The 16,007-nt window shown below is 44.5% G+C and overlaps 1 protein-coding gene and 2 non-coding genes across 4 annotated transcripts; all 3 read right to left on the bottom strand.

Moving 5' to 3' along the window:
- Window positions 1–4,053: 4,053 nt before the first annotated feature.
- Rpl27a (ribosomal protein L27a) lies at window positions 4,054–6,504 on the bottom strand. 2 transcript variants are annotated; one of them, XM_075971840.1, is made up of 5 exons: window positions 6,435–6,504; window positions 6,018–6,081; window positions 5,670–5,745; window positions 5,018–5,192; window positions 4,054–4,222 (listed from the first exon to the last, which is right to left on the bottom strand). In XM_075971840.1, the coding sequence occupies exons 1-5, from the start codon at window positions 6,435–6,437 to the stop codon at window positions 4,094–4,096; spliced, it is 447 nt and encodes a 148-aa protein (XP_075827955.1). In that variant the 5' UTR covers window positions 6,438–6,504; the 3' UTR covers window positions 4,054–4,093. The 2 variants fall into 2 exon arrangements, with proteins under 2 accessions (XP_075827955.1, XP_075827956.1); XM_075971841.1 differs by lacking the exon at window positions 6,435–6,504 and having other exon boundaries at window positions 5,670–5,761; window positions 6,018–6,066.
- On the bottom strand, window positions 4,430–4,560 carry LOC142851457 (small nucleolar RNA SNORA3/SNORA45 family). The gene has a single exon (XR_012910776.1). It is a non-coding gene; the product is annotated as a small nucleolar RNA SNORA3/SNORA45 family (small nucleolar RNA).
- LOC142851458 (small nucleolar RNA SNORA3/SNORA45 family) lies at window positions 5,427–5,556 on the bottom strand. Its single transcript, XR_012910777.1, has one exon. It is a non-coding gene; the product is annotated as a small nucleolar RNA SNORA3/SNORA45 family (small nucleolar RNA).
- Window positions 6,505–16,007: the final 9,503 nt, after the last annotated feature.

Below are 16,007 nucleotides of genomic sequence, written 5' to 3'. Positions count from 1 at the left end.
AGCTTTTATCTATTTTTAAAATATAGTGCATTCTGATGCTGGAGCAATGACTCAGTAGGTAAGAGCACTGGCTGTTCTTTCTTCAGGATTCTGGTTCAATTCCCAGTACCCACACGGTGGCTCACAAGGACTTCTAACTCCAGAGGATCCAGACATACATGTTGGCAAAGCGTAACTTAGAGCTGAAGTAACTCATCTTAATTTTTCTGTTTTTCGAGACAGGTTTTCTCTTGGGCTTTGGAGCCTGTCTTGTCTTGAACTCAGAGAACCGCTGCCTGCCTCTGCCTCTGCCTCCCAACTGCTGGAATTTAAGGCGTGCGCCACCAGTGCCTGGCATTCACCCCCACATTGCAGCATGCCAGGTGTGTGGGGCTGGTGGAAAATTGAAGGCTTTCCAGGTTCTGCTTTCACACAATCAAGGATTCTCAATCCTATCAGATCCATCAGGTCAAATCCTCCTCCAGTACCCCCTCCAACAAGTTTCTCTGTATTAGTCCCGATTGTCCTGGAAATTGCTCTATAGACCAGGCTGGTCTCGAACTTGCTACCACTGCCCAGCTCTTAACAGCACCATTACTATCACAACACGAAACTCATAGATAACATGACCTACATAAATGTAATAGTTTATAACAAGCCACATGCCTAACACCTGTACATAGAATTACCGTGAAATTTGGTTACATAAATACTATGTCACAGATCCTACTGAATAGATGTCATTAAGGGTTTTGAAATGAACAAGTGTCACTGAACCTGAAGCCTGCTGATTCGTCAAGGCTGGCGGATCAGTGAGCACAATGAATCCTTGTCTCTACCTCCCCAGTGCTAGGATTACAAGCATTTACCTACCATCACACCTGGCTTTTTTTTCATGAAGGAACTTGTTCATTTCAAAACCCTTAATCATAACCACACCACCACCATGTACACCTGTCTTTATTGCATTAAGGCTCTTGTCTAGCCAGGCACACTGACATACACCTGAGATGAATTCTTGGGTGCATAATGGATTATAGGCTAGTCTGGGCTACAGGAGACCATCTGAAGATCCAAACTGGGCTTTGGGAAGATGCCCTTAGTGTCTGTCTCCTGCAATGTCCGTCAGCTTCTAAAATGCAGTTGTCTCACTGCTGTTACTTGTAGCATTCTGCTGTTTTTTGAGGATCAATGAGGCATTTATCTCAATTTTCTTTAACAAAAGTTGGGGAATGAGGTATGGGGTAAGAATCTGAATGATCTGAGAAGCAGTGGTGAAGCGATTAGTGACCACACCCCTATGGTTCCTCCATCCAAAAGGACAAGAGACCCTCTCGAAGCCCTGCTGTACTGTCCGCTCAAAAACTTCTATGGCTAATTTTGGTCAGCTTGTAGCTACCTCCGCCCTTGGATTCAAAGCAAAATTTTTTTTTTGAGACAGGGTTTCTCTGTAGCTTTGGAGCCTGTCCTGGAACTAGCTCTTGTAGACCAGGCTGGCCTCGAACTCTCAGAGATCTGCTGCCTCCCGAGTGCTGGGATTAAAGGCATGCGCCACCACCGCCCAGCTTCAAAGCAAATTTTATCAGCAGTCTTGGGGAGGGTCAGAATGAGATCAAAATATGTATAACAGATCAAAGTCCAACTTAGAGTGCTAGCTAGGTACAATCCTCAGCCTGTTAAAGTTAGATCCTTGCATTCTTAAAATTCCTACCAGAGGAACCTTACATAAAGAGGAAAAAAGGGTAGGATTTGGCCCATTGCAGTCAGAAATACTCTAGTTTTACCTGTTCTCTCCCTTGTAATACTTGAACTTGTCTTATGATCTTCACTAATTTTTTTTTCAAGTTTCTCTGTAGTTTTGCAGTCTGTCCTGGAACTAGCTCTTGTAGACCAGGCTGGCCTTGAACTCAGAGAGTCCCAGGTACTGGGACTGAGTGCACCACCACCACCACCACCAGATGACACTTCTATAGCATCCCTTATTCTACCAAAGCTTATTGCCCCTCACTGCTAAGGATACAATGTTTCAGAGCAGCTCTCAGTATATTTTCAAACTAAGAACCTGTGGGAAGCCAGGCCAGGGAGCTCAAGCCACCAACCCAGTTTTTGAAGACCTTCATGGCTTTTAAGATTTATTGTGTGGGGTTGGAAAAATGGCTTAGCAGTAGAGAGCATTGGCTGCTCCTTTCAAATTCCCAGCAACCACATGGTGGCTCACAACCATCTATGAGATCTGCTGCCCTCTTCTGGCCTGCAGGCACACCACAATACATAAAACAAATCTATCTTGTTCTTGTCTTACCTACTGTTTACCTCTTTAATTTTGAAGCTACCCTGTTGCTTTTTGGAGAACTTCAGAAAACAGTATTCAAATTTTGTTCCACAATGATCTATGGAATTTGGGGCAGAATTATCACAGCTGCCAGATTTTTGATGGAAAAAAAGTATCTTTCATGTATGTCTACTTTGTGTCCTCAAGTGTCTTTCACAACTAGTGTGACTTGAAGAAAAGATCATTGGCCAGCAGTTTTACGTAAAAGCTCTTGCTATGCAATCCTAACAAGTTCAATTCTAGGAACTCATGTACAAGACTACAAAATTGTCCTGATTCCCACCTGCACACAGGCATACCCATCATACACATCACTGTGTCCAGTCAGTACTAGGGGTGACATAGAATACTGCAATTTTGTCAGACATAGTGGGTTTTGTACTCAAAAACTTAAAAACGAACTTCTTGTGAACTAAGAGAATCCTTTGGTTAGTTTAACATGTCAAAAGTTTCACAGGTATAGACAGTTTTAAGACCAAGCACCCTTAACAAAAGCTATCATCCTAAGGGATTGGCAGACAAGGATGAGTTCTGGATCCTGCCTCTGTGGAAGGAGCACATCCCAAGCCCAGATGGCTTAGACTTTTTAATAGGAAAGTACATGTACTTTAAAATTTGTCCAGCTCTGATAGCCTTCTACCAACTCTACTGCAAACCTATCCCATAAAGGAAGGCCTGACTCAGACCCCAGCATTAGGTAGAGACATGACAATGAGCTGCAGCCTATGCAGAAATTATGGACAGCAGCGCCAATTCCCAACTGTTGTCAGAGGTATGCCAACAAGCTGAAAAGCTCAGGCTGTGCTAAATTCTTAACATTAGTCAATGTTTTTTGCCATTTATGTCTGCTCACCATTTCATAAAAACAGGCCATAGAACTTCATGCTTAGCACAGGTTCTGTCTGAACACTAAACTATGTAGTATAAATGTTTAAAACTTCAATGTTGAAATTGCATTCATTTTGACTGAATTACCAGATTTTAGCCCCTTTAGCAATTGGGTGCATGCTAAGTAAAAGCAGGGAACCACAGGCACTAAAAACTAAAAGAATTTCATTCTTGCAGGTAGTTAGATGCCATCAGTCGGTAACAGCCCCAGCGATCAGTTTCCACTTCACTGTCAGCACCACTCCCAAATCAGTAATCAGTTCCATACCATTTCATCTGAGACCAAACTCACTCTTCCTGCCCACCCTCTTTTCCTGGCCCCGCTCCAAGCCTAGTAGCCCAGTAATGAGCCATTATAGGAAACTTTTTGGTAGGAATCTAGATAGCAGAATTTCACATTTTCTGAAAACTAACCCAACCTGATTTCTGGTCCAAAATACTTTAATTTTTAAATCAAACCATCTCATTATGTGGCCATAATATTGCACAAAGCAGGCTGGCCTCAAATCCAAGACCCACCTACCCCTGCTTCCAGTGTGCTAGGATTTATAAGGCATGCATTGCCAGGTTGTTAGAATTTTTCTTTACGATACATTTTCAGCTAAAAGTAATGGTGTTTATCAGTTTCTTGAATAGCAAGACCCATGTACTATATATACATAGGGACATAATGAATGTATGATTGCTGCAATCTAAGCCACTTGAGTACACACGCATACACACAGGTGCATGCTTTGAGATGGCCACACTGACTGAAATCCACACCTCACATTTTTCTAGGACCTATTAGACAGGTCCCAGCATACTGACAAGGATGCATAGAAATGTAACCCAAGAACCTACACTCAGACCGCTTGGAAAGTGTTAGCATTTAATTGGCCTCCCTGAGTGGCTTCAAGCCACCAGAACACAGGCACCTCCAACACCCTTTATCTTCTCTTCAGCTCTTCTGCTGAAAAATTTGGCTTTCACGATGACAGGCTGCTTAGGGAGCTTTCCCTTCCCCAGAACTTTGTAGTAGCCCTAGAAGAGAAAAAATATTCTTAATAAATACACTACAGCAGATACTAAACATCCCAGGATGCAGGTAGGAGTTGTTCTCCTTTTTGAGGTAGTCTGTGTAACCTTGGCTGGTCTGGAACTCAAATGTAGGAATGGCCTCAGAGATCCAACAACACATCCATAGTGCTGGGATTAAAGCATGCACTACCATGGGTCGGCTCAGGTAGGACATGTTTCTGATCTGGGCACTAACAGGGACACTGAAGACCCCTACCAGTGAATCGAGACCAGCAGATTCTCTTCGAGAACTCTAGCACACCACAACAACCATCATGTCGGGATGTGACTCTAGTCTCGGCTAAACACACACCTCCCCGCTCTGCAGGTACCTCCACTAAATAGGCTGGGAATGGAATTATAGCTACACACCTATGGTGTGGGTCTCTGCACTTAAGCAGTGATGGGGGAAAAGCACTCTTCTCTATATAGGGCCTTGAATGAACACTGTGAACGAATTATGTACCCATGTTAAAACCAAACCTGTTAGAATCAGCATAAACACAGGAAAGCTTATTTACTGAAATGATAGCTAATATTTGTTTGAAATTAATTAATGTGTTCTCAGAACTCTCCACATTTAAGGACCAAAGAGGGGGACAAATGCTTGTTGGAACCAATTTAATTACCTGCAACAATTCTACTAAAATGAGGGTTCTCTAATCGGCAATGCCAAATATGTAGGTTTGGCTCCAGAGGAGATAAAGAGGATAAAACTACAAGTACCCTTAAAGATAAGGAGCACACCAATTCACTCACCGATCGCACGACATCAATGATGGGAGCAACTCCAGTCTTGTTCTTGGCAGCGTTGACCCGGGTCTGCTCACTGACCAGCGTCCACAGTTTATCCAGGTTGACAGTCGGGCAGAAGCTCTGGTTCCTCTTTAAGTGGTAATGCCTCATCCCAACTTTCCCGAAGTAACCTGGATGACTGGGAAGAGAAGGCAAGCACCTTCAGAGCCTCCCTCCCTGCAAGCTCATCTTTGAGGTTCTCTCTTCTTAGTGCAATGTTAATTTTCACCGTCGTAAACTTTGACACAGCAGAAACTAGAAATACACTGAACTAGATCTTCAGTAGCTTCTTTCACTAGCACCCATTTCAAGAGGACCCCTAAACGCCATCCTCTAATGGCTGGGTAAAAGCCAACCTAACCTCCATTCTTATGCATGTTACTAACCTGGTGACTGACCGTGTCAGAAAGTCCACAGCCAGTGAATAAGGTCAGCAGTTATTCTTCGAGGACTCTAGCACACTAAGGCAACAATCAATACCTGAGCGTGACTCTAGCCTCGGGCAGGTTCTCTCTGACACATCAAGTTGCTAAAGCTAGCAGTAACCTAAGTCAAGAAATCGATTTCCGAAGGTTCTAAGTTACCCTCTCTGTCCCTACCTCCAAGAAACACTCACTATTTGTCGAAGTTGATCCTGTGATGATGCATGCCTCCAGCGTTCCCGCGTCCTCCCGGATGCTTGCGGTGTTTACCTGCAAACATGCAAAGCTACATGGCTATCAGCCTTCTCTAGATGGTCACTTTCTCGACGTTCCACATCACAGCGCTGTGCTTAACTTTCACTCCGCTACCAACATAAAAATATCTTAAATTGCACTAGAGAATCTTTAAATAGGGAGAAACTGCTGTTCAATCCGACTGGCAACAAATAGTTTTTTCTCTACTCGCGTCTAAGTTGTTCAACCGTTCAATAAACACGCGAAACACAGCCCAAAGACCTACCACGAAAGAGGCCCACACTTACCGATGCGGCCATGGCCGTGGCTCACGTGGCCCCGGAGTTTCCGGGTCTTCCTCAGTCTGGATGGCTATACAGGAAAAACAGCAAAGTGGTTAGGCCTACGAAAAGAGTAGGCAGGGGTGAGCAACGCTTGCTGCCTGAAATATGCCTGCAATCAAGGACTTGCCTTCTGGAGCACTCAGCAAGGTTTAAGTTACCCGACGGGGCCGGACGCCCAAGCCCGCGTGTATCAGGGATCCGAACTCCGGCTGGAACACGCGGCCCCAGGCTCCTCGCCCCAGACCCATGCGTGCCATCCCCCGCCCCGCAAGCTACGCGTAGCCATGAAGACCCACTAAGATCAGGGCAAGCAGCTGAGATGTAGAGAAGGAGAGCTCGGAACCGCCGCGAAGACGCAGAGGCCAAGAAAGGAAGACCTACCATGGCGGTGGCAGAAAGGAAAGAGGGAGGAACCAGCGAAGTATCGCGAGGTAGCAAGTGTAGGGGCGGGACGAATGCATCATTTCCGGCCAGGAGGCTGGCCTTGGGCGGGGCTGCGCTGACATCGGCTTCCGGCGGCCGCCAGCCGCTTCCTTTCCGTGTAGGAGGGCGGGGTTTCCCGCCGGCGCCGGCGTCTCTGAGCAAATCCTTGTAGCGGCGCAGCAGGCTGCGCGTTCAGATCACCCTGCTCTGTTCCAGTTATGTGGTTTGCTGACTCCCAGCCGTTGGGAAGCTGCCTCCCGGCCTCTGCCCTCCCTTGCGTGGGCACTACCCTTCTCCTTGCCTCTTGTTCCATCTTTATGGTCGTCCTGTCAAGTTTGAACAGCCTGCTGTGCTTCAGGAATCTAGATTTCGTAAATATTTTGTATAAACACCACGTTTAAATTTTCTTCAGAACCTGGCAGATACGCTCTTACTGGGACCCGAGGTTCCCAGCCCAGTGTGCTCCTGATGCGAGCATTTCCGGTGTGGGCCTTCTTGGACCTGTTTTGTCTGTTTCCTTGAATCACCACACAATCTTGCACGTAACTCTCTTCATTACCAAGTTAATTTGTCTCCCAGTTGATCCCAAATACTTTAAAGGTTCAAGGACTGGCCGTTTTTGTTTGTTTGTTTGTTTGTTTGTTTCTCTTTAAATCCATGAGTTCCTAGTGTGTAGTATGTTTATTAAGAATTCAAAAGTGCTCCAAGTGCCCCGTGTGTGCACAAGATTCAATCCCCTAAACCTGTTGAATTTTTTTTGTCTTGTTTCGCCAAAGAATATTCTAGCCAAAATACCCTAGATCCTCCTTATCTCTGTTAGGACCCTTTTTCTTTCTTCAGCCAAACTCCCCAGAGCTTGCAATGGAAATCTTTTGCTAGCTTCTTTGTTCAGTGTTTTTTATTGTTGTTGTCGGTGTGTGTGTGTGTGTGTGTGTGTGTGTGTGTGTGTGTGTGTATACTTTTTATTTGCTTCTTCAGACAGCATTTTACTATGTAGCCCTGGCTATCCTGAAACTCATTCTGTAGACCAGGCTGGTCTGGAGCTCAGATCTGCCTGCCTCTGCCTCCCAAATGCTGGATTTAAAGGCATGCACCATCACCCAGCTTTTCTTCAATGTTTAATCCATTACAATCTGGGCAGTTCGGTTTTAGTTACACCATTTCCTCAAGATTAATCTTTACTTGCGTGGGTTTTTTTGTTTTTGTTTTGTTGTTGTTGTTGTTTTTCAAGACAGGGTTTCTCTGTGGCTTTTTTGAGGCAGGGTTTTACTCTGTAGCCAAGGCTGGCTTGAGCCTCCTGACTTTTGGAATTACACTCTCAAAAGACGTGATTGGCATGATGGTCTATAACTTACTCACTTGGGCTATAATAGTGCATCTATTGTCCTTATTTAGTTCCCGTGTAGGCAGCCTTATTGATGAGACTTCATGGGTGTAGCTTCTGCCATTCGTGGGAGACACTCTCCTAACAAAGCCTCTGCTCTCTGTCCCTCTTCTGCAATGGTCCCTGAGCTGTAGGTGTGGGAACTGTTTTATAGATTATCCAGTGGGACTGGACTCCACCACTCTGTATTTTGATTGTTTGTGTTTTTCTATATTGGTCTCTCTTTGCCTGATGCAAAAGAGGGCTGAGGACTATTCTTATCTGTGAGTACAAGGGCAAATGTTTAGAACTACCCCTGTCTTCACTAGCCCTGTGTAGCTAGTTTTCTGGTACCAGCCATGATTTCCCTAAACTTAAACTTTTGATCTTCCAGTCTCAATTTCCCATATTCTGAGATTTTTTTTAAAATATTTATTTATTTATTTATTATGCAATATTCTTTTTGTGTGTATGCTTGAAGGCCAGAAGAGGGCGCCAGATCTCATTACAGATGGTTGTGAGCCACCATGTGGTTGCTGGGAATTGAACTCAGGACCTTTGGAAGAGCAGGCAATGCTCTTAACCGCTGAGCCATCTCTCCAGCCCATATTCTGAGATTTTTAAGCATGTGCCAGCATGACCAACTTTTCCTGAACTCTTTATTTTTATTTATTAATTTATTTATTTTGGTTTTTCGAGACAAGGTTTCTCTGTAGCTTTGAAGCTTGTCCTGGAACTAGCTCTTATAGACCAGGCTGGCCTTGAACTCACAGAGATCTGCCTCCCTCTGCTTCCCTGGAGAGCTGGGATTAAAGGCGTGCTCCACCACTACCCGGCTTTTCCCTGAACCTTAATATTCTGCTACATCCAATAGAACTCGGGGCCACAATGGTATTAGCCCCAACATCTTCAGGGTGCTTTGAAATTTACAAAATGTATTTGCCTGAGGATTTAGGATGGTAGTTTTATTTTATGCATGAGACAAAAGAATTGTGTGATTTGTCAGACAAAGTTATATAGTTGGTGAGATACAGGGCCTGGGCCTAAACTTAGCTTTTTCTCTCCAGATTCCCAGTGTTTACTTCAGTGACCCCTCCCTTTCTGACCTCACGACATTATGATCTTCATCTCCCCTGCATCTCATAGGCATTAGTCATATACTACCTGTGACCAGCAGAGAGAGGGGTTTGAGAGTAGGGAACAAGATCTTAAAGACCTTCTTCTGTCTGATAAGTGTGCAGGTGATGAGCCAAATTACGTAGAACTCCTATTGGGAAAAAGACCTGTCAATGGAGGTAAGGGGGGCAGAGTCTGGGGAACGCAAAGGAACAACAAGTGAACCTGAATGGCCTTGGATCAAGGGCCAAGTCACCAGTGGCAAGGGCTGGTGATAGAATCCTGTTTCTAATAGTTTGCCAATCCTCTGGCTACATCTATATAGAGGATGTTTGGGGAAGCTACATCCTCTCCTCGGGACACCTGCCTGAACAGACCCTTTCCTGAGTGAGTCCAGAAGCCGCTGTTGGCTTCTGTGCTCACCCAAGAGTCTTAGCAATAGCTTGATCTCTAGAGTAGAGACAGCATTTGTCCAGCTGTGGCTTTTCTAGGCAGTTCCCTTTCTTCCTCGCAAGGTAACTGGATGACTCATGGCTCCTGTGCTTGTTCAGCAAAGTCAGCTTCTTCAGGTCGATCAGCTCTGACAAGACAGAAAAGGCTCAGTTCTGGATCTGCAAAGTTGAATAGCAGCCAGATGTTAAGGTCTTAGGTTGCCCCCCCACCCGCAGATGGGGCATGACCTCAAATGTGACCCATGAGAATTGTCCTTTGTGACAACATAGTCTTATGACGTCGCAGGCATTTGAGCTGCTTCAGAGGGTCAGGGCTCAGAAAATACTTGTGAAATGAAGGGAAGTGGCAGCAGCCACCTGGTGAGGCAGGTAAACCTCAGACCTCTCTCCATGTGGTCTTGGGAGCAAGCACAAGCACACTGTCATCTGAAAGAGTGCCCTGGTGGCCCCTTTCTCTCTGTCACATCTCTGGGCTCCTGGTTTTGCTTTGTATTTCAGACATCAGCAGTTCTTGGAAGTATGTACACTTCAGACCTATTGTCTGTCACCTTTTTTTTTTCTGTTTGTTTGTTCAAGACAAGGTTTCTCTGTAGCTTTGGTGCCCGTTCTGGAACTCGCTCTGTAGACCAGACTGGCCTTGAACTCACAGAGATCCGCCTGCCTCTGCCTCCTGAGTGCTGGGGATTAAAGGCGTGCGCCACCACCACCGCCCGGCTGTTAGATCTATCTTTATTTATGTGTGTCTGTGTGTGTATGATTGTCTGCGTGAGTGTATAACATGTGTGCAGGTATCTGCTGAGACCAGATGAAGACATTGGATTCCCTGGAACTGGAGTTCCAGGTAGTTGTGAGCCACCCAGTGAGGGCACTGGAAATGAACTTGGGTCCTCTGAAAGAGCAGCCAGTTCTCTTAAGCGTGGGGCATCTCTCCAGCCCCAAACCTTGTCTTGTTTTGTCTTTGATTGGACATTTGGAAAGATATGTTATTGTTGTCATTTTAAAAAGAGACTACTGGCCTGGCATGCACCACAGGTCTTTAGTCCTAGCATTGGGGAGGCAAAGACATGGATCCCCTCAGGGCCAGTCAAAGCTACCATCATGAGATCCAGAGAGAGAGAAAAAGACTAAGAAGAGCCAAAGTCTGTCACTTTTTTTAATATGAGAAGTAGAGAAAAATTTGGAAGTGCAGATTTACTCTATAGGGAGTTTTAAAATGTGTATGAAATAGGAAAATACATTAAAAGGAATTCTTAAAAAGTGTAGACATCTCGGATCATATTGCCTCACAAGGTTTCATGTCACTTTTCAGGTCACGGTTACATGAAAACATAGCTGCCTGCAGAGTTGATCACGGGCATTAATCCTTGTGTGTGTATGGAGTATGTCATGTGTGGGTGTGAATACCACATACATGGACATCAGAGGGGTCTACCTCTCTGCCATATTCTCTTGAGACGAGGTCTTTTACTGGACCTGAAACTTGAAGTTTTGACTAGACTTGGCTGACCACCGAGCTCCTGGAATTCACCCATCTTCATCCCCCAACACTGGAGTTAAAGTCGCACATGGCCATTTATGGCTTTTATTAATCTGTGGTGCTAGGGAGTCAAACTCCGGTCCCCAGACTTTCACAGCGCGTGCTCTTAGCCGCTGAGTTATCTCCCTTAGTCCTGTGTTATTCCTTCTGTAGTCTGCCTTTCTTTAATTCCATGACGTTTTCCTATCATTGCCCAATAACGAGGATTTGTTCATCTTATTCCTCATGGTGTCGGGAGCTGACCCCGGTGCTTCGAGCATTCTAGGTAAGCACTGAGCTTCTACCTCTGCTCTTCGGGCTGGTTTTCAGCAGCTGAAGAGGAGTTTGCCTTCAGCCTGCACTAAGCCATTTGCTTGTGTATTTTGTTTTTGTGTTTTGGTTCTTACTGTTTTTTGCTAGAGACAAAGCTGCACTGAACATTCTGTATGATGGACTTTTCCTTTTGATCAATAACTTGTCTAGAATAAAATCTCAGGAGAGATATTACTGAGTTATAAGGTACCCTATATGAACATTTTGGGATTTATCTTATGTTGCTGTTTTTTCAGATGGGCTATACCAATGTGCACCAGCAGTAGGTATGGTTTCTAATTCCATTTCAACTTCTTGGTCAGAGCTTTGGTCTGCCCTTTAAGTAGTTTTAGATATATAGTATTTAGGGGGAAACCTGTAGGCTAACAGGTGTTTTCTAAAGCACAAAGCAAAAACCAAACAAAAACCGATTTGAGGATTACAGATTGATTACTAGTCGCCCCTCTTTCCCGTGTGGGACTGTGCTTGTTTTTAAATCTTATTGTCCCACCTGACAAATACCTCCCACAAGCCTGTCGGAAGCCAGGCTGGGGAAACCCTGCGTTCAAGTCCACAGCAGTAAACTGTGAAGAGGATGTTCATATCATAGTACAAACAAGAGAGGCTAGCTAGTTAGGTTTTAATTTAATTTCACAGGGTTCAGTGAACACAGAAGCCTAGGTTCATTTCCCTGCTCTGCTTCCACTAGCTGAATTCTACTGAAGAAAGAGCACGGTCTGCTTGAAAGTGTTTTTCTTAGCTTTGAATAAAAGCATAACTATTTTTCATGCAGCCATTCATTTGACAAGAATTGGTTGGGTGTGTATTCTGTACTGACCCTCTCCATAGATGCCCAGTGCTTACGGGAAGCTAGAACAGTGAGCAAAGATGACAAAGTCTTGCTCTAGGGCTACGACTGCAGGATTGTATTCAGGACAAAAGCAAAAAAACGTGTGCTCTGCAGTCTGGCAGAGTGTGTATTCTCACTGTTTCTCACTCAGTTTACAACTGATGTACACACTGTGTTGTGATGATAATTTACCTAAGCAAACAGTTGTAGCACGATCTTTTTCCTGGGTTAGCATGTGCGTGGGTGTCATCCTTGCTCATTTCATCTGTAGTCAGAAATCAGAGAGGTGAGTCTGATTCTCGGGTCACATTCTCTTTTATTCAGCTCAGGACCCCAGCCCGTGGCATGGTTGGACCCATGTTTAGGAAGTCTTCTCTGCTCAGCCAACCTTTTCTGAAAACACCCTCAGCACAGAGATGTGTTTCCATGGTGATTTTATATCTCATCAAGTGGACAATGAAACTTAACCACAATGGTTCCACACCTTGTCCTCTTGGTCCTTAATACATCGTTTCAAATTTCATTTTCATCTCCTAATGCAACATTTCCTCCATATCTAAATATTCCCATAGTTTTTAACAGTCCCAACATCATTTAGAAATCCAAAGAACAAAGTCTCTGATAAAACTCAGGACAAATCCTTAAACACATGAGCCTTGATAAAATACATTATAAATATAAGATACATTCTATAATTCCAATGTACATGAGTTAGACTAGATTCTTCCATCCCAAAAGGGAGAAATGGAACATACCAAGAAAAGGTCAGACCAAAGCTGAAGTCCAGCTGTACAAATTCCTCATTCTGCAGCTCCATGTTCAGTATGTAGAGCTTCTACTGGAATCATCTTGATTCCAGAGGACTTGGGTAGTTGAGTAGTTTTGTCCCTCAGGTCAAGCACATAGACCTCTCCACTTTGTGCCTACAACTTTCCTTGGCAAACTTCCAGGGTTCTGGAATCACCAATTCTGGATTTCCATTGCAAATTTGGCTTCACCTTCATAGCTTCATGCAGTGATCTTTCAGGGCCTCCTTGCAGGAGCTTTGATCCTGCCACACATTGCTTGCTCTCTGTCCTTCAGTAACCCTGGCACAAAGCTCCACAGTGTCCTACTTTGGCAACCTTCATGACTACACAACCAGTACCACATGGACAGAGTTGCCAGGTTCTGCTGCCAAATTAAGTCACCTTGAACCACAATTGCATGGTGTCTCTGTGTGCTGATCCTGGGAAAAGTCTTCCCTGGACAGCTGTGTTGAACAAGAAACCCCTTCTGCATCTTTCTCAGTTCAGGTTCCCTTCAAATGAATTTTCACAAGAGGGAACCTTTCATGTGTGGAGTCTTGTCTTCAGGGCACATTGCTGTCAGAGCACAGTTTCTCTTTAATGGTGCTAAACTCATCAACAATTGTGGTCGCTTCCTATGCCGACTACTTTAGAACTTTTACAATGCTCTCCCACCACCACCATGTTCTTTATATCCTGCACACTTCCTTTGTCTCTGTCTGCCTGTCTCTCTCTCTCTCTATTTAGAGAATGTGGTTAAAAAAAAAAAACAGCAGCTGGGGATGGTGGCATACATATTTACTTTTTTATTTGTTTGTTTTTCAAGACAGGGTTTCTCTGTAGCTTTGAATCCTGTCCTGGAACTCCCTCTGTAGACCAGGTTGGCCTCGAACTCACCTGCCTCTGCCTCCCAAGTGCTGGGATTAAAGGAGTGTGTCACCTGCCTGGCTGGCATGTACCTATGTGTGGTACAACCCAACCATCTGAAGGCAGAGGCAGGCAGTCTCTGAGTTGGAGGGTTTTTGATCTACATAGTGAGTGCTAGGCCAGCAAGGGTTATGAAGTGAGGCACTATCTAAAAAAAGAAAGTCTGTCTCCCTCCCCTGTTGTCTGAGGTTTCTGTCCTGCCTGATTCCTGAAGTCATTAAGTCCCAAAGAAATCATACAGAGGTCTACATTAATTATAAACTGATTGGCCTAGTAGCTCAGGCCTCTTATTAACTCTTATAACTTACATTAGCCCATTATTCTTGTCTATGTTAGCCACATGGCTCGGCGAGGCAATCACAGCTTGCTTGCTCTGTGACTGGGTCATGAATGCAGACTGTAGAATTCTCTTCCCAGAATTCTCCTGTTCTCATTGCCCTGCCTCTACTTCCTGCCTGGCTATTGGCCAATCAGAATTTTATTAAACAAATACAAGAAACAAATGTTTACATACACCATTGTCCCACAGCACTCCCCACTCCCTAAAACGTTCGAGAACTGTTGATCTGATGTAATCAGTTCATCCATGTACTTAAACTTACTCGGAGACCCATTCACATCTACTGGAGCTGCTCGGGTTGCTTTTTGGAAACTATTGCCCTGACAGAGCCTGTAGAATTGGAAGTGACAGTCTGTCCTTTTGGGAGCACAGAGGTTCTTGTGTGCTTGATAGCACGAGGGAACCAGGAATGTGAGACACTTGGGGTTGACTTTTCAGGGGAAAGAAGTGGAATCTCTTTTCCACCCAGAAGGCCAGGAATGGAAGTGTCTAGTATTCTAGGTGACCAGGACCACACAGATCCTCCTCCCCTAGGCCCTGAAGATAATACTTGTAGCCTTTCTTCAGAACCCATCTTCATAGAAGTGACACATACTCGAGAAGTGTTTTGGTGTAATCATGCCTGCTTGTGCACAGGGGATTGGGTTACACCAGGAAACTTCTCCCAAATTGTACCACACTTAATTATGCCTAAAATAGACTGCCTGGGATCAGACTAACCAGTGCCAGCTACCGAATTGTGCTGAGCCGGATTTCCTTGCCTCACGTGGATCGCTACTCTGTCAGCCCTGGTGTTTGCAGTGACCCCAACAGCACCCATCTCTTTGCATGGGGTACCTTCCTGGACCCAGGAGGCCTGGTCTCCCCAGTCTCATCACCCTCCTTCCTTAGTGGACGTGGTTCTTGGAAATCCAGACTTGCATAGTTGTAGACCCCCAGCCAAACTGAATGAAATAATTATTAAAATACAAATATAAAAGTAGATACAAGCTCATTTTGGTCATAACTCTTCTGTGATTATAGAACCAAACAGTGTCCAAACATGATAAAAACTACAAAACCCAAACAGCCAGATTAGCAATATTAATTTCATATCCAGATGAAGTCTTTGTTAAGCTAAATTTATCACTGCGATTTAAACATGCTACTCACTTGTGTGGCTAAGTTTGGTAAACACACAATAATATGATGTCCTACAGTGTCATTTAAACCATGTGGCAAGAATGCACGCTTGGCATGTCTGTACCATTCCTCGTTAATCTCAGATAACTAACACTGGTGTGAGCTAGATCTTAAGTTCAATACTGCCCCTAAAATCTTAGGTTAGACATTTGCTATACCTTTAAAAATACCACTGTTAGAGTGAAATAGTAATTAAACAAATGGCGCAGTGGTGGAGGTCACTGGCTGCTCCTCCAGAGGGCCTGGGTTCATTTCCCGGCACCCACATGGTAGCTCATAACCCTTTGTAACTTCAGTCCCAGGGGATTTGACATCATCTTCTGGTTTCTTTGGGTACCAGGCATACACCTGGTGCACAAACATACATGCAGACAAAACAAACACCTATACACATAGAATGAAAATTCAAAAACATTAAACGAAGAAACAGAGCTGGAGAGATGGCTCTTACAGAGGACCTGGGGTTTGGTTCCCAGCACCCACATCAGGCAGCTCTTAGCTCTTTTAACTAACTCCAACTTCGGGGAACCTGTTGTCCTCTTCTGGCCTTTGCAGGCAACTGTACGTATTTGTACCTACAAATACACACAGACACATATGTCCAATTTGAAAATAAAATATTGAAAAGATTATTCAAATTCATGAAAAAGCCTTCATAAGGACTTCAGCCTGAGAGCATTCCAGC

The sequence above is a fragment of the Microtus pennsylvanicus genome, chromosome 5, assembly GCF_037038515.1.
Source record: "Microtus pennsylvanicus isolate mMicPen1 chromosome 5, mMicPen1.hap1, whole genome shotgun sequence".
Lineage (NCBI taxonomy): Eukaryota > Metazoa > Chordata > Mammalia > Rodentia > Cricetidae > Microtus > Microtus pennsylvanicus.
This window is presented reverse-complemented; position numbering and strand designations above follow the sequence as displayed.

What these genes read in the sequence shown, in the direction of transcription:
- Rpl27a (XM_075971840.1), bottom strand. An exon ending in CCACGGCCATGGCCGCATCG is followed by an intron (nt 5,746 to 6,017) that starts GTAAGTGTGGGC and finishes GCATGTTTGCAG; the next exon opens with GTAAACACCGCAAGCATCCG. An exon ending in TCATTGATGTCGTGCGATCG is followed by an intron (nt 4,223 to 5,017) that starts GTGAGTGAATTG and finishes TTTCTCTTCTAG; the next exon opens with GGCTACTACAAAGTTCTGGG.